This window comes from Haplochromis burtoni, unplaced genomic scaffold, assembly GCF_018398535.1.
Source record: "Haplochromis burtoni strain Fernald_Lab_line unplaced genomic scaffold, NCSU_Asbu1 Contig_50, whole genome shotgun sequence".
Taxonomy (NCBI): Eukaryota; Metazoa; Chordata; class Actinopteri; order Cichliformes; family Cichlidae; genus Haplochromis; species Haplochromis burtoni.
In genome coordinates this window covers 2136656-2158853 of record NW_024582411.1, presented here as the reverse complement: position 1 = coordinate 2158853, position 22198 = coordinate 2136656, and the positions used below count along the sequence as shown (strand labels likewise).

Sequence of the window (22198 nt, the reverse complement as noted above, 5' to 3'; positions counted from 1 at the left end):
ACGTCCCGTGTTGGAAAGTGCTAAACTAAAACAATGCACCGTTACTGACAGCAGAATCGTTCGCTTTGACCCCTCGCTCACCTTTCCCTTTTCGAGGAATGTGATGAGCTCACGAACAAGCAATGAATGACATCCAGTCATGAGGGGAAAAGTGGAGAAGAGTCACGTATCAGGGGCAGAGATGCTTCAGGGTTCAGCGTACCTGTGGTACCTATGGCAGAAGTGAGGCTCACCTGGTGCACACAGTCCAGGAATTGGAGGAAGATGGGCGTAAAGCCGCTACCCTGGCTGCTGGGGCTCAGGTTGCTCCTTTGGCTGAACTTGTGGCCGAAAGACAACCATTCTTTCTCCAAAAGGACCTGAAAACCCTCAAGAGTCCGGTAGAAAGGATCGCTCAGCAGCTGCACCAAGGACACGACCTGCCGAGAGGAAGAGAGAAGCTGGCTAAGGAAAAACCCTCAATGCACAAGTTTAACTTAAATGAAACAAACAAACACCCTGCAGTGTAAGAGCATGTTGTTCACATCACAGATAACTCTGGGATTAGTGGACAACCTCCTCTATCATCTCAGCCAGAGCTGCTCCTCTGGAAATATTGAGAAATAAACACATTTTATGAACGTTTTGTGAGATGCATTTAGCCTTTCTTAGTAAGTAAGAAAAATTGATTGATTGAATCGTGCTCTCGATGTAATTTTCAATTCAAACAGAGCATCGGAAGTGGGTGAAAGGGTATTTTAAATGACTCAGAGCAGCGTAGTTGTTACCGTTAGACACGTTGGACTGAGTATTTCAGAAACTGCTGATCTACTGCGAGTTTTCCAAACGACCATCTCAAGAGTTTACAGAGAATTTTTCCAAAAGGAGAAAAATCTTCAGTAAGTGGAAGCGTGTGATAATGTACAGTAACCCGAATAACTGCCTGTTAAAACAAAGGCATGCAAAAGGTCATCCTTATATAACACCTCACACTTCGAAGTGGAGTGGCTACAGCAGCAGAAGACCACACCGGGTGCTGCTCCTCTCAGATAAGAACAGGAAACTAAAGCTACAGTTCAGACTGGAAAAACATGACCTGGTGCGATGTCTCGATTGGGTCTGAATTTTGCAGTAAAAACATGAAAGCACGGATCCATCCTGCCTTGCCTTCAGGCTGGTGATTTAATGGTGTGGAGGAAATTTTCTTAGTGCACTTTGGCCCCTTCATGCCAGCGGGATGGATCTGCAGCTGATAAATCTGCAGGAAGTGTGTGATGCTATCATGTCAATATGGACCAAAATCACCAGTACCTTGTTGAATTTATGAAATGAACAATCTGAAGGTAAAAGAAACAGGTATAGCTATGAAAATTCAGATTTCTATTGTGTTTATTGTATCTGCTAGCATACAGACTGATGAGCCACAAAGGAGAGGAACCCCCATTCACTCGTATGCTGCTTTAACAGGTGCCTCCCACTACAACATCCTCCCCGATGACTGCAGCCTCTTCTAGCAGGACACTGCGCCTCACCACAGACACTAATAAAGGAGGTCTGAGTGGTGATCCCACCTTTAATCTTGGGTTGTTCTGGTGGCACGAAGGGCGCCTGATGGCTTTAATGCTGTGCCTGATTTGCCAGTACCTACAACACGACCTACTTTTATTTAATATTTTTATCATATATAAGTTTAAAACCCTTACATTGTGATAAATTAGATGTTGAAACATCTTATCACTAAAGGAAAGTGGCAGCTGTTTCACCACATCTGTGCATATCGTTAGTTTTTTCCACTTGTCATGGATGGTTGCAATTTAACACACTTTAGTTTAAAAAAAGAAATCTGGATGGCATGATTTTGCTTTCTATCCCCCCCTAAAAAAGCTAAATGCAATCTAAAAATGACCCTTCATCTGACAGTGCAATGTTAAAATGATCATCTGCTATCAATAACATTTATATAACGCTGGAGCTTCAGGCACACTTGAGCTCCACTCCACGAAACACCAGTTGAGAATCGCTTGTCTACACATGCAATCTGGTTGGCCCACTTCCCTGCCCGCGTCTTCTCCAAGACGGCTAATGAGCCCTGACGCGTGTGGAATGAGCGGGAAGAACAGTGTATGGTTTCCCCGTGGGTTTACAAGAACATCCAGCCCTGAGTGGTAGAAAAAGCAGCAGACTGAAGAGTGGATTTAAAAAGCGAGCGCGGAATAAGAGGGGAGGGCGTATAAAGGCAGAATGGCAGAAGACAAGAAGAAGAAACCGAAAAAAAGAAAGAAGCATTCAGAAAGGCAGCGAGGACGGTTCTGCATCCTGCCTGCTGGGTGTCTATGGTCCATGGCAGGAGAGCCAGAGCATATGGAGCCCATTTGCCTGTGTGGGTCGATCTGGACCTGGCGAGTTGGAGCTGGTGGCCCGTGGAGAAAGATGCTCTGGGCCGAACACGTGCCCCGCGTAAGGGATCCACAAATTATACTTTTAAACAGCAGCTCAGGGCTGCACAAACCCCATAAACACATCTGAGGGACACACACTTGCAACACCATACATGTGCACTTTAGCAGGTCAGCATGGAAAATATGAGCTCAGAGAGCAAACATGTGAAGAAAAGCAGAGTTTAGAAGCGAACGGACACCGAGAATTGATCAGGATCTAAACAAACTATGAGTTTTCATGAATTAAATCAGCACAAATCAATGACATAAGGCCTCGAGATTTCAAACATTTTCACTTTATCAACACAGTCGGATCACCAGTCAGTAAACTGAGTGAAACGGCCAGAAGAAGCAGGTGCAGTCTGAACGGATGCCGTGGGTGTCCGTGGGGAATCCTTAAAAATGTGATCAATGTCCAAAAATCACATTTAAGTGTTACAAAACGTGTTTTTTTGCTTTCAGTCTTAATTTGTGAGTCTAGAATGACAGCAGGAGATACATAACAAGTTCAGAGGTACCCTCTCCCCCGCACATTTAGCCTCTTTTTAAAAAGGATACTCCAAAGCTCTGAAGCACTTTGTTCATCGGAGTCAAAGAGACAACATTGCCGTAATATTGCAAAACACACTGAATTAATAGCTCAGCTGTGTAAAGTGCTTTGAGTAGAGCACTCAGGTGGAGTTGAAAAACGCTAAATTAGAATGAGTCCATTCAGAATATGAATTGAGATTATAAGTAGTACTTTTGAATGATCTCTAGTTTGCCGTGATTGCAGAAGGGTTGATGGCATTCAAAATACCCGCCCTGTGTTTAGCAGTTGAATGACTGTGCGGCTGCATCTGGATCCTTTTTACACCTATGAGTTTGCATTTCTGCGTTTCTTTTCATCCTCGCTGAACACTTTGTCTCCACTTTAGTGCAGATGAGGGCTGATAATGAGAGTTTTTACCCCAGACGCCCTTCCTGATGGGGATCTTTCACTGGTTGGGCAAATATGTAACCCACTACACTTGAAAACAAATGTTAAAAGTTACTCATAATAAAGTAAACTGTCACCTATTTTCTGTTAGTAATTAAACTTTAAAAACAACATTTTAAACTCCAGTTTGTATCTAGAAAATCTATATGTGTGGAAAAATACCTAAAGGACAAATCTTGCACCGTTTTAAACCTCCCTCTGGATATTTTGCCCTTCTTCACATCTGTCCCGTTTTCTTTATGTATTTTTTATGAATGGCGTTGGTGCATTTTTCTCACTTGTGTGGTAATGTCCCAGCCGTCCTCCAGGCTGAGCAGAACAGATGAGCCACTGTCCATAAGCTCCACCAGAAACAGCGCCAGCTGCAGGATCTTCTGAAGCTGCGGGAGGCCAACATATGTGCATGTGAACAAATATGCTAAACACAGACCCAACATTTATCCTCTCTGTGCATATACTGCCATGTTTGGTCTGCCAGTAGACTGCCTTCTTGTTTCTCACAGATAGCATTTGTCAACCGTGTGGAATATGTTCAATTTAAGGCCGCTGGGGGTCAATCAGATAAACAACAAGATAAGGGGTCTCCTCTCACTGCATCGCTGTAAATCTGTTTCTCTTGGGAAAATGGCTTCAGAGAGGATTCACATAATTTATCCATTATGTGAATCTGATACACAGGATGAAGAGAAAGAGTGGACCGATGGGTCATTCTCACACGCTTTTAAGAGTCAGACTCCCGCGTTAGATCAGATGGTTTCGAGACCTGAATGCTGTCTGTTTGCAGATCATAAAAATGGCATGCTTTGTGTGTTTCATTACCTGCTGGATCCATTCGGAGTCTTCCAAGGCTTTGAGGAAGGAGTCCTCCGAGTCAGACGAGGTGGCGCTTGGAGCACAGGCCCTCAGCAGTTTTTTAAAAGCAGCTTTCACCTGCCGTGTGTCTGCAAAGTCCACTGGCACCAGCTCACAGTTCAGAGAGGAGTCCACTCGGAGGCCCTGCAGACAGAGGAATGTAAATTTCAACTAAGAGAAAAATACAACAGTGTGCGCAAAGTACAAAAAACAGATACAGCACGCCACTAAAAACGCTGCCTTTATATCAAAGTTAAAGGAAATAAAACGGCTCATTTCAGACCGTGGATGAACTGAGGTGCTGAGCGCAGCCCAGTGTGTAATAGATAAGAATTATAAAACTGTGAATCGTGCAAACTGCAGAAGCGCAAGATGTTTTTAGTCGACACGGCTCCTCGGCATGCTTCAACGGTGTGTGAAATATGTTTCTTGATGCGTGAATGAAAAATAGAGAAACAAACTGAACTGTGTGACGCACTCGTGCACTGTCCTGCACTGTGGTGGACTTCGCCTCGCATTTATAGACTTGCCTTTAACCTCTTGCATGCTGTAACTGTTAAAAGGAGGGGAGCAGTGCTGACGTCAGTGGCTTCTCCTGCAGATCAGAAGTCATTCTACTTGTGTCTTATGGATGAAAGAACAGCTAGCCAAGCAGAGATTGCAGACAAGGACACGGGTAGCTGCACACTCCACAGGCGAGAAGTCATTCCTGTTACAGACGCTCACCGTCTTATGACAAAATTTACGTCATTTGGACCCAAAAACAACACCAGCAGACTATCAGACGCCAAAACTATAACACACCTCTCAGAGGCTTTGTATTACAAGTTGTACTGGCACAGGTGAGTCTTTGTAATTGTAGGCTTTTGGTAAACTGATTGAGTCATCCCAGCAAAGGTACTATTTCACTGAATCAGCACACTTGGATTAAAAAAAGTGAAAACTGCATAAATGTATAAGATTAAGTGTTTCTGTGAGTTTAAACACAAACCGTTTCATCAGATGTGCTAGTTTTTGACTTTCTCCTTATAATTCCACATGAATTAAACCAACAATTATCCTTTGATACATCAAACTATTCCTGTGCAAGACAACCTGGCCTGAAAACTCCAGACAAACGGCAATGTTTTACAAATCCATTTTACAGCAAGTAGCATGAGCTAGAAAACCCGTGTCTTGATGCACGCTCAATAATCCAGGTAAGGAAAGTTAATCTGTTCATGTGAACGAAGCGTTTTCAGTGAGAGAAACTGTTCATCCACACATCCATGTGACTTCGGTGTGACTGCAGATCCCCCTTAGTCTTATAAACAGCACAGCCTCATTGTCAAAATCTCTGATCAACGGCCACGAATACTATTGACAGAGACTTGTGGCATCACAGGTGAAAGATGGTTCAGTGTTGGTCTACGTCACTGAACCATCCATTAACTCCACCTCTACAGACTTTACAACATTTATGTTGCCTCAGAAATGTTTAATTTAGCTATATTTTGACTGCTGGGTCTCTGTTAAAAGTGGTGTTCTACTGGACTTCATTATACCCCTTTACACATCTACTACACCACCACCAATAAAACATAATTTAACACATATGACAGTGTAAGAAACATTATAGGTTTCATAAAAGAGGCCACTGAGTGCAAATATAAAACTATATACTACAACAACTCATAGCAAACATGTCCTCTCAGTCTCCGGCCGCTTTGTTTGCATTCTCACCCTTAGATGTGACTTTTCCCCGAAGATGTAAAGGGCTGCTTGATGTTTGAGGAGTTGAGCCTGCAGACTGTGGCTCCCTGCAGGGGGTGCCAGATCCTTCCCTGCTAGTCTGGCACCCACGTCGGCTGCCAGCGGATGCTGACCGAGTCTGCTGCTGGAGCGCAGGCTGGCCCACATGCCTGCAAACACACACACGCGAACAGAAGTCACACACACACACATGCATGAGCCGGCTAGTTCGAATGCCAGAGATGTACACATGCTGTCAAACAAACTAAGACCGAATGATGAACAGCGCATGACATGCGAGCTACGTTTACATGCACAGCAGTACAACGGCTATTATGTAAACACCTTCATTCCTTCAGTCCATGAACAAAGCGACTGCTCTGAGAGTCGGATGTGCTGGGATATTAGAAGCAGAAGTTGCTGGAATTTTTAGCAAGTCAACAAGTCTAGATGGTGTTTCTCTGAAAACAGCATGCAACGCCTTCCAAGCAGCATGAACCACTGCCAGAAGGACGTGATTTTTCACAATAATCAGTTTCAGGCCTTTTTCAGTTGCACTTGCGGAGTTATCAAACCACAACTGTCAGCTGCTGTAGCCGGGTCAATTATACAAGAGCATAAATTGGTGAAGTTTCAGCACGTTTAAACCGACGGGCTTCGTAATTAAAGTTTACAATGAAAACTGAACACAAGCTGTCTGTTTTCTTTTCCTTCAGACAAGATCAACAATGTAACTGTTCCCACCTGACTGACATACCTGCTGACTGTTGGTTAGACCTTTTATGATTGAGAGATAAACAGGAAATCAAACCACGTCATCACCACTGCTGGGGTGGTCACTTCTGAAATGTAATAGTTTCCAGATAGTCTGCTTGGCAACTTTTTAAATCAAAGTTAATCCAGTTAATTTCTATTTGATTATCTTAAAAATGTCTCCTCATTAAGCTGCAGTTAAATAACAGTAATTCTAAATGATTATTTTTCCAGGCTGAAGATGAAACGTAATAAAAAGTACTGCTCTTGTCCTTGACGCGGCTAGCTCGTTTTGACTCTGGTCGCCCAGAACTACGAGCACAGATTTGACCAGCAGACAGAAGGTGATGGAAATCTTAAATCTTAGTAAATACTACTAAACATGAATGAATGAATACAGCCCAGATGTTCAGATGTAAACCCTGTAAACAGATTGTGCATTTTCATACGCAAGCAAGGGCCATGAAAAGTCTGAGCTCCACTGACAAAATGATTTTGCTTTAATTAGATTTAGTTTATTTTATATGTTCGAAAATAACAAAATGAGCACAGAATAGGAAGCCCCAAAATATTGGCCACTGCTGCCGTTGGCGGTGGATTTCCAGGTGTTTGTAAGCAGGGATTGTCAAAATCACTTTAGATTGTGGGCCACATACTTCGATCTAAAGTGGGTCAGACCTGTGAAATTCTCCTTCCTTTCAGTGTAAAGATGTTTAACTACACATTTAATCCCTGAGGTATCTTAATGTGAGATAAAAGAACTGCAAGTTCAACACTACGTCTAAGAGTTATGAAGAAATGCTGCTGTAGAAAACGAGCGCTTATTTATTTACTAAGAAGTAATTGTGCGAAATTACAGAAAAACTTCTGGTAGGTCCCAGAAAGCCCTCTTAATTATTAAACAGAAACTTTTTGTTAATTCACAGAAAATGCCCTCTTTTTAAAAAAAAATGTGGGCCTATTGTGACAAAAACGAAATGATATTTCTGTATCAGATAGCGACAGGGTCTTTTCTGTCATTTAATTTTAATGTAATTTTTCAAAACCATTGAATGGGCTGGATTGGATTTTTAATCCGGACCTTATGTTTGACACCCCTGCTGTATGATGTTGTGCTCAAATTTGGAGAGAAAAGCATAAAAACCATCATTAACTCCATATTTATTCTATATAAGCGCACTTTATTCCAATTAAAACTACACATAACTAGTTGCTCACACACCACTTGTCTAAACATGCAAAATATCGAAGAATTGTCATCTCAGATCTTTACTCGTCAACTAAATCCTACTCCTTTGAGTCAGGCTTACAGAATATTCAAGCTGTCTTTATTACACTGCAGGATCGCGGGGGCCTCATTTTGTGTGATTCACGATTTGTTGTGCCATAATAAACAGCTCACCCCCCCCAGCCTTAACTTGCCGCTGACTGACCACAGTTAGTCCTGCTGAGCCAACACATTAACAATGGAAAAGACCACATTAGAGCCACCACTTCGGTTTGTGAAAAACCACAGCTCCCAGAGGAGCGCCCACAAAGTCAGTGAAGATTAGCACTGCGTCCCAGAAGGTCTTTGTGAGGCGTTTGCAGCACAGTGCACTGTGACCCTCGGCGCGGTTAGTGAGCATTTGCGTAGGTTAGGAGTGTTAAAGAAGACGAGAGGTGCTGTTATGAGTGCTGGCAGAGGAGAGAAGGAACAATATCACTATACCTTGATTGGGGATTTTCTCCTTACTGGTAGGCTTTTGGTTTGAGTGAGTGAACAGTTTATCTCTGTACTCAAGCACTGGGTGGATGTTTTGCCGAGGAGACAGGGCGAGGGGGTATGGAAAACACAAATCACGTCAACATCAAATGAACCAACACGACCATCTACCCTACCAAAGATTTCAGATTACAGACTAAAACATGCAAATGAGGATCGGCTATTATTTATTCCGAATGATCGAGTGAATGATGGTTGCATGCATGAATAAGATTGCTTGTGGTTTGGTTATAAATGATGGCGTGAAGACAAAAGGCTCGTATTTAAGCTTGTTTTTTGGGGCTTTTGCAGATAACACATGCAAATAAAACAGTAATTAAATTCACATGAAGTTCAAGGCACAGTTTTGCATGGCAAATCCTCTGGATCTTCAGAGAAGACGTTACATAGCGTTACATAGCGATGGGTTAAGTAAAACCCCGTGTCATCCTTTTAGGGCATTTAAAAAAAAAAAAAAGAAAAAAAAAGATGACTCACAGTTTCAGCGACGCCTTAAAATATTTGACCTTCATCTGACTAACACGTCGGACACTTTGTTTTTGAGAAATCACATTCCAGTTCGAGCACTCATCGCGATGTGTCAGCTTTGACGGTACATTAAGCTTTTATTTGATAAGTTACAATAATGCTAACGTGGCAAGAAATACCGGTCACAGTTAATGTAGCCCCAAGTTTCTCTTATGAGATATAAATCCTTAAATTTCACATAATTGTATTTCTTGAAGTTGAAATTGGATGCATGTTTATAGCTATAAGGTATAGATGGCCCCAAAGATAACCAGCAAATAGCTGCTTGATGCTTTCAGTCTGGGGAGTAATGCTTCAGAGGTTACCCAACACTCATAATGTACGCTGTAATCACAACTCCTTAAAGTATGGCGTGTCTGAAGAGATGCAGAAAGCACAAATCCCTGTTTGCTCACTTTCTTTCAAATAACTATGTAATTGTAACAGTTCTGGTGTTTCATATTTCACCAGGCAGCAAGGACGCACATGAAGTGCCAAGCAGGAAACAGAGAAAACCACTCACCTCCTCGAGTAAAGCTGTTTGAGAATGGGATGTCTAAATGGACAGGAGCCATCTTTGGCATCCTGGATATCCTCCTTTCACTGCCTGGAAAACATTCACACAGCACACAGGTGTCCATTACAAACACACGGAGTAAACAGTGAGACACGAGTGAGATCTAAGAAACTAAATCAAATTTGATTTTAGGATCACTCATTGTAGCAACTTTTGATCAGACTTAAATCCCAGTTTTCCCATTAAGAACCATCAATGTGACCCGGGTTATTTAAACACATGAAAATTCAGTTAAATCGTAAGCATGCACAGGATTTGTGGTTGTGTGTGTGCGTGTGTGTGTATAGAGTTTATTCAGGATACAGGCAGAAGGAGGTGAAGTCAGAGGAGATGGATTGGGTGGTCAGTGACCTCAGGCTGTCCTTTGATTCTTACACAACCTTTCATTGTACAAAATTTCCTTCTTAATTTCAATAAATATCACACTCTGTAACGCTCCCATACAGTCACTCTCCCCTATTGCACTCATACACACACAAAGATAAGGTGGTAAAAAAATAACTGCTGACCAGAGCAAACACAGAGCCGCAGAAAACTAAAATAACTGTGTGGAGTGCAAGTCTGCAGTTTTTCTGAAGACGTGAACTCTGCATGGCCTCTTGTCCCTTTTGAAACGAACTTGTTCCCCCGCCCCAAGAAAAAAAAATTGTAGTACAATTATGGTCAGTGTAACGGAGCAATAAACGCTGTAAAGCGGCATACTGTAAAGTTGTCTGATATAAGGTAGCAACCAATTTTTGCAAGTTGGATTTACTGGAGATTTACACGACTTGATGGTGGAGGTCAGCCACAACCCGAGTAAAAGGTTGTGCTCTTTCTCATGCCCTACAGTTTGACCAACAGCCTTTAACGTTCACTGATAACACTGATGGCAGCCGTCCATTTATTGTACATGTCCTCATTTCAGGCACTCGGCACAGACCATGGGTGTGCCTTTGTGGGAAAATGGAATGAGAGAGACGTCGTCGGTGTTTGACTTACGCCGAAGATTTAAGGCTCAGAAATCAAAAGAACAGAAGCATTTTGTCTCCACTAAGTCAGAGACTGAAACAGGAAAAGGAGTCAGATTCTCACATCACTGAGAATACTGAGAGAAGTTTGAAAAAGCCTGGCTGTTGCCAATCTTAAAATTGTGAAACCACAGGGATGTTCGGCCTAAAAGTTGGAACCAGTGAGTCCGTGGTGATGAAAGGAGCTACCTCAAAAAAATGTAAAGATAGTTCTCAGATAGAGTTCACAGATTATAGCTACCACTAATTTCTTCCCATGGAAATGGTCAACATACTATTCTTTGGTTCTAAAATTGATGAAAATGTGGGCTGAAAAATACATTAAGAATAAAACATGCAAACCACGGCATAACTGGGACTGGGTCTACCATCAGCACAGTGGACAGAAAGTAGGAGATGCATTTTGACAGATACCAACACGAATCATTATGAACCTTTACGGTGTTTGTGAGACATAAAATATACAGTGAACAGTACAATCTTCTTGAAGTGTACCTGGCGAGAGGCCTATCAGGGAGCGGTTGGTCAGGGTGTTGTTTCCATTCATTTTAAAGTAGATCGGGATGGAGTCCAGAATAGCCTGCAGGTACTTCTCCTGTTCAAGACTACTGGATGAATCCGAGGATGAGGCCGGGGCTAAAAAGAGAAAAAAAGTGAATGACTTCTATAATAAAAGCTGTTTGAATAACAGACTTTGTGATAAGTTTTATAAGGAAGATTTATATGAACATTAAAAACATTTTTTTTTCCACTAGTTGCTTCATCAGAAAACCTGTAATCATTTACAAACAGAACATCTGTGCCTGTCAGCACGTAAGCACACCTGTTGAGGACGGGTTCTGCGACTTGAACAGCCCCACTACACTCTTGCCATGAAAGCCTCCTGAGCGGAGCAGAACGGCTTTGGTGCGCGGGTGTTTCCAGCACACAACAGGCAGACGGTTGTGTCTGAAGCAACGGGCTACTTTGTGTAAACCGCTGTCCTGTACAGCCTGAGGAACAACCAGCAGTCCCGGGTAGCTGTCACAGAGAGAGAAAGTGTTAACATCTGTCTAACATCGGTGAGCTGCTGCAAAGCCACACAAATATGACCGCAATTAAAAAGCCTCCTGCAGAGGTTTGTGTTTTTGCACACAGATAAGAACAATAATTCAGTCAAACATCCCCTCCGCAGGCCTTTTGAGATTCTCAGGCTTGCCTACTTATGAAATCGGTGACATCAGCACATGTAGGGTAAATAAGACAACCTCTAGGCGAGAGGCGATGTACCTGCGGCACAGCGAGTAGAGTCTGTTCACGGCCGTGATCCTGAACTGCTCGCCGGACTTGGAGCGGGACGAGTTGGCGGTGATGGTGCCCATTCCCAGACGCTGGTAGTCACGGAAGCACGACTGCTCCACAAGCTGCTCCATGGTGGACTTCTCCGAAGCTCTCAAAGTGCTGCTGGGTGGCGGCTCACCATCGTCCGATACTACAACACAAACAGCATTTTCTTCAGTTTGTTTCCCCCCTCTTTCCCATTCTTCCACGTCCAAAAGTCACCACATTAAAATATGTCGCTTCTCACTTGAAATATCGTCATCTTCATGCCAGGTCATTCTGCTGCCTCTGTCATTCTTCTTCAGCGAGGGCTGGCTACCTCGGCCCATGGTGATCTTTCCAGCCCTTTTTGCTCCCTTGACAATCGTCTTTGACAGTGTTCTGTGAGGAGTACAGAGCAGAAATGATTTACTGTGGCATCAAAACCCACTCATAACAATATCTCAGATAACCATGTGTGAGACTGTGTGATTCATGCACGGAAACAACGCTCGGTGAGCTGGCACGCACTACAAACCTGAACCCAGTGTTTCTCTCTTTTTGCTTTGGAAGGATTAGCTGAGGTGCTGTTTGTCCTGCAGCAAATGCAAAGGAGCTGAAGATGGACTGTGGGTAGCGGATTCTCTGCAGGTGCTTCCTGAAGATCTCCACCATCTCTGAGCTCACCTCCTCATCAAAAGCCACTTTAATCAGCTGCAAGAGACAGTTGGTTAAACTGACTGCTTAATCACACAAGCAACGATTCAAATACAGCATTTCAAGTGCAAACTGCAACGGTGAAAAATGAAGCAAAAAATGCTGCTTTATCATTTATGTTTACTCCAACAAGGACCTCAATTTACAAGAAGAACTTCAGGTTGTGTTAAAAAAAAGAGATAAAACGAGCAACTGAGACCATAAACTCACGAGGAAAGAGTGACAATGACACTAATCTGACCTAAGTTCAGTCAGTGCACTTAACCTCTAGACCATGTTTGTGCTGTTTGTGCCTTTGGGGCCATTTTAAATACATAATCTTACACATAATACGGACTGCTGTGTGTTTACTTGAACTAAGAATCCACCCCAGAAGTTGTGCTTTAGTTTTGGTGAATAAAATTTTATTATTTAGCACTAATTAACTGTAATTGCACTTTGATAACCAAGCTACGGAGAGTTATTTAACTTCTCATACATATCTGGTGACTTCTGGCTCCAACACAGAACAAAATGCCAAAAGACCAAAAATGCATGCCACCACAAACCAATCAATGGATGATGTCACAGTGTTTTTTATACGATGGGGCATCGTGACGCACTTCGCCAAGTTGATTTAAGAGATTTGCTCATCTGTACCAATCTGCCCACATATGGTTTCTGCACAGACACGTACACGCACAGAACAGCACAATAAAAACTGTAGAGATGGCCACACAACTCAAGTGACCCGCACTCACTTCCATCATCCCTGGCAGTAAAAAGACAGGAATGAGCCATAAAATTTTTACAACGGTACATCCAAAGAGTAAAAACACATGCTTGGCTGAAAATTATAATGATGTGCCACACCGAATGTTTGAATGTTACAGTGTTATTAGTTGTCCAATCTTTTAGTTTGTGATGTGCTTCTTTTTTTTTTTTTAGAATCTTTTGCAGTTCACCGAGTAACGAACGAGATCCAGTTCATAAAATAATGTGAAATTATATTTGAGTACCACATATTAAGCTTCAGGCTTCATCCTCTCCCAACCAAGCAATTGAACATCGTGTATTCATGCTAATTTGAGAGAAGCGTGCTTCAGTGTCTACCTGAAACGTTGCAGAGCGGAGCTGCAGGCCTTCCTGCATGTTCTGCTGCAGCTGGTTCTGGATGCTGATCTTCTTCTCTTTGGTCAGAGTGGACACTGGGAAAGCTCTGATCACTGCCTGCTCCCCCACTGCATACAAACACACCAGCATCTTGTTATTATACATACAACCCCAATACTGCATGCCCATGATGTTCAGTCCCTCAGGTGCATTAATGCCGATGGCAGCTAACATATCTGGACAGGTGCCATCCGTGCTGAAAGGTATATACAGGTTTTAGAGCAACATATGCTCCGATCCAGATTACATATTTTTCAGGGAACACTAAACTGCTTCTATTACAAAAACATGGCTTCACGGTAAAAGACGTGTGTGCTGAACTGGCTTGCCTGCAGTCCAGACCTTTCACCAAGTGAAAACATTTGGTGCATCATCAAATGAAAGAAGACAAAGAAGACCCAGGACTGCTGAGCAGCTAGAAGGTTATATCAGACAACAATGGGACAACATTCCTCTTCCAAAAGTTCAGGAGCTGCTCTCCTCAGTTCCCAGACATTTATGGATTCAATTAGATTCAGTTCAGTTTTATTTATATACCGATGAATCACCACAACAGTTGCCTCAATGCTCTGTGGTTAAAAGAAGAGTGGATGCTACACAGTGATTTCTTGAGACATGTTGCTGCCATCAAATTCAGATTCAGTCTTTTTAAACATTTGATGTTTTTTATGTTCTGTTGTGATTAAAATACGAGATTAAGAAATTTGTAAATCACTGCATTCTGCTTACATTTTAAACAGCGTCTCAACTCATCAGGATTTGGGTTAGTATCCGATGCCCCTTACTGACAAAACAGACTTTTGCTTTTTTAGTTTAACACTGAAAATTAGCCAATAAAAACAAAACATATGAGTATTTCTCCATTTTATTGAGACTGTTTTTGTACTCACCCAGTGGATCATGTGGGATGCCTTTAAAGATGACGCGGTACGTGGTGAGAAACAGAGCTCCCTCTGCTGGCAAGATGTGCGGGCCCCCAAGGAGGCCCCCTGTGGCCTCCTCCCTGCCATTGGGGTCCAGAAGAACCCGCAGCCCCTCCGCAACCAACTCTTCTCCAGGAAGCAGCGCTGGACGCAGAATCTTAGGCTGAAAGGTAAAAGCATAATAACCCATCACGTCTACGAACACATGCAAGATCCAATTTAGACATTTTTCATTGACAACAAGGTGCTCAAAATTAAGCGCATGTGCGTCACTGAAATCAATTTGTCTTCATAATGTCAAATCACAGCACCGCATGAATTTCTTGGACAAACTTAAGCTACGCACAAACGTCATCATTGAATAAAAAAGAAAAAACACCCCACACATCTTGCAAGCACACTAGTCATCAAACGGCGTTCAGAAATTAAACATCCAACAAAAACAAATTCCTACTCTCTGCGGAGGCCAATTTACCATTTCTACTCTCCTGAAAAACTCATGATCTACTTTTTAAGTGAAAATGTTTCTGTTTTATGCAGCTCACTGAACCGAGTAAGGACTGGTTTTCACTTTATGTCCTCAACATCTGGAAACTGACTGATGTTCTATAGGTGAAAAAAAGTGCATCACAACAGACCTTTGTAATCATCTAATTCAAAAAGCAGCTGATACACAGTACATTCTGTTCCCTCTTTTAATCATTTTGCAATAAAAAACAACAACAATAAAAAGGTGCAGTAATGTTACGTTGGAACACATACTTGTATAAGCGGCGTCTTTTAACAGTAAATACCTTACATTTTTGTGCGAATGCTGATTCAGCTGCAATGGCTGAAATTAGTTTCGGTTTAAACTCGCTTTCCCAGAGACGCGTGCGACTGACTCATGTCTTTGTTTCGCAATTTGCTTGATAATTAACTGGCTGCCGAGTATCTACTAAAGCAGTATCTACTATACAGTGGGGCAAAAAAGTATTTAGTCAGCCACCGATTGTGCAAGTTCCCCCACCTAAAATGATGACAGAGGTCAGTAATTTGCACCAGAGGTACACTTCAACTGTGAGAGACAGAATGTGAAAAAAAAATCCATGAATCCACATGGTAGGATTTGTAAAGAATTTATTGTAAATCAGGGTGGAAAATAAGTATTTGGTCAATAACAAAAATACAACTCAATACTTTGTAACATAACCTTTGTTGGCAATAACAGAGGTCAAACGTTTACTATAGGTCTTTACCAGGTTTGCACACACAGTAGCTGGTATTTTGGCCCATTCCTCCATGCAGATCTTCTCGAGAGCAGTGATGTTTTGGGGCTGTCGCCGAGCAACACGGACTTTCAACTCCCGCCACAGATTTTCTATGGGGTTGAGGTCTGGAGACTGGCTAGGCCACTCCAGGACTTTCAAATGCTTCTTACGGAGCCACTCCTTTGTTGCCCGGGCGGTGTGTTTTGGATCATTGTCATGTTGGAAGACCCAGCCTCGTTTCATCTTCAAAGTTCTCACTGATGGAAGGAGGTTTTGGCTCAAAATCTCACGATACATGGCCCCATTCATTCTGTCCTTAACACGGATCAGTCGTCCTGTCCCCTTGGCAGAAAAACAGCCCCATAGCATGATGTTTCCACCCCCATGCTTCACAGTAGGTATGGTGTTCTTGGGATGCAACTCAGTATTCTTCTTCCTCCAAACACGACGAGTTGAGTTTATACCAAAAAGTTCTACTTTGGTTTCATCTGACCACATGACATTCTCCCAATCCTCTGCTGTATCATCCATGTGCTCTCTGGCAAACTTCAGACGGGCCTGGACATGCACTGGCTTCAGCAGCGGAACACGTCTGGCACTGCGGGATTTGATTCCCTGCCGTTGTAGTGTGTTACTGATGGTGACCTTTGTTACTTTGGTCCCAGCTCTCTGCAGGTCATTCACCAGGTCCCCCCGTGTGGTTCTGGGATCTTTGCTCACCGTTCTCATGATCATTTTGACCCCACGGGATGAGATCTTGCGTGGAGCCCCAGATCGAGGGAGATTATCAGTGGTCTTGTATGTCTTCCATTTTCTGATGATTGCTCCCACAGTTGATTTTTTCACACCAAGCTGCTTGCCTATTGTAGATTCACTCTTCCCAGTCTGGTGCAGGTCTACAATACTTTTCCTGGTGTCCTTCGAAAGCTCTTTGGTCTTGGCCATGGCGGAGTTTGGAGTCTGACTGTTTGAGGCTGTGGACAGGTGTCTTTTATACAGATGATGAGTTCAAACAGGTGCCATTCATACAGGTAACGAGTGGGGGACAGAAAAGCTTCTTACAGAAGACGTTACAGGTCTGTGAGAGCCAGAGATTTTCCTTGTTTGAGGTGACCAAATACTTATTTTCCACCCTGATTTACGAATAAATTCTTTACAAATCCTACCATGTGGATTCATGGATTTTTTTTTCACATTCTGTCTCTCACAGTTGAAGTGTACCTCTGGTGCAAATTACTGACCTCTGTCATCATTTTAGGTGGGGGAACTTGCACAATCGGTGGCTGACTAAATACTTTTTTGCCCCACTGTAAGTCAACAGTCAGGTCTGCACCCTGCGCTGCTTCGGCTCCTTCTGGCCTCCACAGTCAGCAGAAACACTCAGTTGTTTCATTGTCACAAATGTGCATGAGGAGGGACGTTAGATCATTCACAACATTTCCCATTAAGGCCACAGCTGACCTGTGGGAACGAAGCTCCAGCCAGGAGATAATAGCTTCTTGTCCTCGAATGAACAGCGAGACCAAGAAGAAAGTCCCTCTGCACCTCATTACTGCTGCGAGCTCGGCTGCTTATTGTTGCTGCACCTTAAAAGCATGCACTGCTTTCCTTCTTTAGGGTTATTGCTGCCATTACTACTATTCAGACTTGTCACAAAGCCAGAGTCTGTGTTGTTTACACACTTTCAGCATGTTTTGGCATGATGCTCGCAGCCCAAGATGGAAGCCTTATCCGACACATAAACATGTGAGTAGCTAACCAAAAGCTGCAGCAGACAGACAGCTCTCCGCTGTGTCCAGGTTGCTCCCTAAGCAGCATTGGCATAATGTTTTAATGCATGTATAATTGTGTGATTTATCAAAAGCTGGCAGGCGTGTGGTAGAGCGAGGTCCAAAAGACTAAGTGGTAAAATATGAAAGCGTGATGATATCTGGAAAACACTGGATGACATTAGCTGGATGCAGAGTTGCAGCAAACCAGACCAAACTGAGCACGTGGACTAAACTAAGAGACATGAGTAAAAGTCTTCATTAAGCCAACAGTGCAGAAGAATACAGTGTTTAAAATTAGTCTGTGGTTGTCTGTGTTAGCTCTGCACAGACTGAAGACCTTTCATCCTGTTTCAGCTATAGCATGCTCCCCTCTGTAACCCTGATTTAGATAAGCGGAGGAGGACAATGGACTGGATGGATGGAAGCATTATGTCAAGTAATCCAGATTTATTTTTCTCAGTTATCAATAAAGCATAGAGTATATATATATAAAATATAACCATCGCCACAGTAAATGGTAAATGGACTGATTCTCTCACCCATTCACACAAGCACTTTCTTCTATGCTTTTAAGCGCTTTCTAGCTAACATTCACGCACATTCATACCCTGATGGATGCATCGGAAAGCAACATGGGGTTAGTATCTTGCTCAAGGATATTTGGCATGCAGAGCGGGGGAGCCAGGGATCAAACCACCAACCTTCCGATCAGTAGATGACCTCCTCTACCTCCTGAGCTACAGCCATAGTGACGTCAGCTATTAACCATGGCGGGGCAGAGCTCACTAAGAAACCAGACACGCCATCAGGAAAGTGTTTACTGAGGTCTTAAACAAGTAGCAGTCGATAGACTTTTGTACAATTTGATTTTATTTTGCAATCAAAAGATTCACCCCCTGCTGGCCAGTGGTGAAACTGCAGGATTTAAGGAAGGCTATACCCATCTTTTAAATACAGTCTATGACATAGAACCAGATGCCTCAGATGTGATCTGCTTTTTCATATTTGCCTGTTCAACGAGTTCTTTTGGAATATAACTTTTAGCTTGCGCCTGTTGTTAGATGATAAGTATGTGATGAAAACTTAAATTAACAAACTATGAAAGCGGATTTTTAAGTGTGTTACCAGTGGACTCCTCACCCATTTGTAGTAACTTGCAATAATATGGGTCAAGTTCTCTATAGGTTATTATTATAAATGGAATGAAATGGGTCTAAAAAAAAGGTCTGCCCCAATTGATCTAAGGCTTGGCTATTAGACAGATGACTCTAGGCTTTCTCCTGGAAACTACTTGATCAGTTTTCCCCCCTAATTGTACTGTCATTAACTTTGAATGTGCTAACTAAGGCCTGCACAGTGTGAGCTGTAGCTCTTGGGTCTTTTGCACTCTCTCTGAGCATTGCTTTGTCTGAATCAACTGCTGATGATCAATTAATCAAGTGCATTTGATTAGCGGCATCTGGCTGCTGTTTACCCTCCTAATTCCTATGGAGGCAGTAAAAGTGTATTTAGTTTTAATCATTTGAAGACTTTTTCATGTGAATGTAGCTGCATAAATACTGTATATACAGCTGCTGGGTCTATGTAGCATAGAGTCCCAGCAGCTTAGTGAGAAACAGCACTCACCTTCTGAATAGGAGGTAACCTCCTGCTCTCGCGGTGAACCGCCTCCAGCGCCTCAATCTGCATAGCTACAATGCCTGTAGGTCAGAAGCTGGGGTCAGTTACCATGTGTACACACACACACGCACATGCATGTGTGTGCTTTCTATCAGGATGTGTATTTACAGGTTTTGACATGCCAGGAGTTTAATGAGCTCACAGGCCTCTGTTGCTGTTGGCCTGAGCTGAGAAAACACAAATCGAAGGTTTTACTCTGAATACAGCTGAGAGAATCAGGGTGGTGACAGAGAGTGAATAAATACAGTTAGTGCTGTACCTGGGATCATGCTGTGCAGGCTCTTAATGTGCTCCTGTGTCACGCCGCTCTCTGTGCACACCTTATCGATGAAGCGGGCCACAAACCGAACCACAGAGTTGGCGACGTCGCTGTTTTCCGAGTCCTCAAACCCACTTTCAGTATCAAAGCTCTCTGCCACACTGCCAGCAATGCTGCAAACACACACGATGACACAATGAAAATGAGAAAGGTCAAGCCACCATGCCCAGGAGGAGATCTGATCCTAGATGTGAGAGTTGTGTGCTGACAGACATGGATTTAAACATGCACTGTGCTAAAGAGCAGTGAAGGTGAGAGTGATTTGCAGCCTGGCATGAGCTGAGTGCTGATGCCTGGATCGCTGGCTCAGACTCTATTATCCAAGGAGAATGTTTCACATGAGAAACTGATGCAACTTTCCTTTTGGATGCACAAATACTAAGTGATGAAATCCAAATGTCCTCTGTGGGAAGCAAACATGTCTGGGGTGAAAGCAAAAGAAATTGAAAGAACTTTTCCACATAAATACATTCTTGGCTGCAGCTTTTCTCTCATCTTATTATAAATAGAAACAAAACACATTATAAAATAGCGACATTGTGTTCTTGTGCAATTAGGAACAAAATATAAAAAAACTGCAAAAAGCTACATCCTTCTGACCTTCAGTTAAACAAGAAATGACAACAAGAAAATCTATATGAATACCCTTCGGTTTTCAGGGCAAGACATTTAAGGAGGGGATCTTCCCCTGTTTAATTGTCTCCACAGTTGGTATAGAACATAGGAAATCACTCCCACTCTTATTTTGTTTGGTTTGGGTGAGTACAGCGTAGCTCCAGTATAAGACAACCTGATGGTTTTAAAGTTTCCAGCAGAAGTAAATGAGCCGCACACTTGTTTCGTGCAGTAGCGATGTGAGCCCACAGGATGAATGTGGTCCGGAAACAGAAGGGGAGCTGCGATCCATTTGGCTAAATAGGAAGGTATCATGTAGACCGCAAGCTCTGCCACATCCACCCACATGCTTATCATCACCTTATTAAGAGAAGCACAGATACTCCCAAATCATGAAACCCAACATGGAAGTTTCTTTCCAGATAAGACTAATCGCTCTACCTTGCAAATGCAGAACAAGCCAAAAAACATTAAAAAGGTTGCAGTCGGGTTTAAGATGTTAAACCGCTCTCCTGACCTGTTTGTCACAATGCTGTTACTGCCGCTCTCCCAGTCAGTTGCAGGGGTGTTGCGCAGCAGCTTGTTCTTGCTGCTGTCCAAAGGCACCAGCAGGTAAACCATGAGGCTCGCGTAGTGGATGGCCTGGCTGAACACGGTGCTCTCCTCGTTCTTCACGAGCTCCTGCTGCTTGTCTTTGCTCAGACTGGGCCATAAACGCAGCTGCTCTGCTGCTAGGTCCATGGCTGTCTGCTCTTCATCTCGGTCCGCTGCAGGCACGGCACCGGCATCCTAAAGGAGGTAGAAGCAGAAAATAAACATCTTAACAGCCTGCTCAAAAACTTGTTTTGACATTCATACTGTCTTTGAATGTAACTTTGCTAAAGAAGCCAAATGTCATGGTTTGTTGAGCTACTTAAAACCAAGATTGCTTTGAAAAGCATTATTTTGCATTTATATTCGGATATTTGCTTGAAAACTACATATTAGTAATAAATTATAATAAAATTATTTTCTCACTCTGATTTTTAGTTTAATAGACTTAAAATTGTTACAAAATGTGCAACAGTCCCTCCTATCCCTGTTTTACCTTTAACGTGGCGGTGACGCCCCCCTTTTCCTCCGGGGTGTTAAGATAAAGGGCTCGGATCTGGCTCTGTACTTCGCTGTAGAAAGTGGCTTCCCAGAACTGCTGGTTGGTCCAGATGGGATGGTCCTGTATGCAGGTGTAGGCAAACTGGTTCACTCCCGGAGCCAACTTCTACAAGGCAAAACGGAGATCACACAGTGAGGACAATGTGGACAAAAAAAGAGAAAAGAAGCAAGATTACACAGCAGGCTGTTTGGTGGTTAGTTTTCTATGTGGGGCTGATTTTTCACTGGATTTGTGACCGACACTGCATGTTTGTGTAGACACGCGATCTTGTGTAGAAAGAGAAAAGAGCCCTCGTGAATTTAAATCTTGGGGGTTATTAAATGACTGACTGATGGAGTAAAAACATAAAAAACAACCTAAAACAAACAAAAAAAGGATAGAAAAAAAAAGTTTATGTCAGCTCCGACAGTAAAAGACACTCACCAGATGTTTGACTGTCGGGCTTAAAAACAACGAATGACAGTCTCATTGTTTACAATTAAATATATGTTAGGACAGCAACTGCATTTCCTGTTTTCATTAAATCGAATTCATGTATCAACTAAAAACCTGACAAAGTCAATCAAATCCTTTTTCACCCCCCGTGAGGACAAACACACTGGAGCATGTGGCTCCACAGCCAAACAAAGACACACAACTTCATTTTAAATTCTGATGGAAATCAAAGCGGGGACGCAAATCATCTGCGGTACTCGGCAAAAGTCTTGAATCAACCCTAAAGAGGCAG

General features: G+C 42.8%; 1 protein-coding gene across 2 annotated transcripts in view; it reads right to left on the bottom strand.

Annotated features, from left to right (window-relative positions):
* The window catches only part of sbf2 (SET binding factor 2), a 107219-nt gene that overhangs the window by 10628 nt on the left and 74393 nt on the right, over positions 1 to 22198 (bottom strand). The window contains exons 18-34 of one of the 2 annotated variants that reach the window (XM_005936484.3): positions 21406 to 21576; positions 20836 to 21107; positions 19644 to 19816; positions 19331 to 19404; positions 14650 to 14845; positions 13700 to 13827; positions 12429 to 12604; positions 12159 to 12292; positions 11861 to 12062; positions 11415 to 11611; positions 11087 to 11227; positions 9528 to 9611; positions 8444 to 8518; positions 5971 to 6149; positions 4216 to 4392; positions 3675 to 3776; positions 234 to 419 (exon numbers count right to left, since the gene is read on the bottom strand). In XM_005936484.3, the coding sequence (XP_005936546.1) occupies positions 234 to 419; positions 3675 to 3776; positions 4216 to 4392; positions 5971 to 6149; positions 8444 to 8518; positions 9528 to 9611; positions 11087 to 11227; positions 11415 to 11611; positions 11861 to 12062; positions 12159 to 12292; positions 12429 to 12604; positions 13700 to 13827; positions 14650 to 14845; positions 19331 to 19404; positions 19644 to 19816; positions 20836 to 21107; positions 21406 to 21576 (2667 nt within the window). The remainder of the gene's footprint in view (positions 1 to 233; positions 420 to 3674; positions 3777 to 4215; positions 4393 to 5970; positions 6150 to 8443; positions 8519 to 9527; positions 9612 to 11086; positions 11228 to 11414; positions 11612 to 11860; positions 12063 to 12158; positions 12293 to 12428; positions 12605 to 13699; positions 13828 to 14649; positions 14846 to 19330; positions 19405 to 19643; positions 19817 to 20835; positions 21108 to 21405; positions 21577 to 22198) is intronic. The other variant, XM_005936485.3, reaches the window with a different exon arrangement.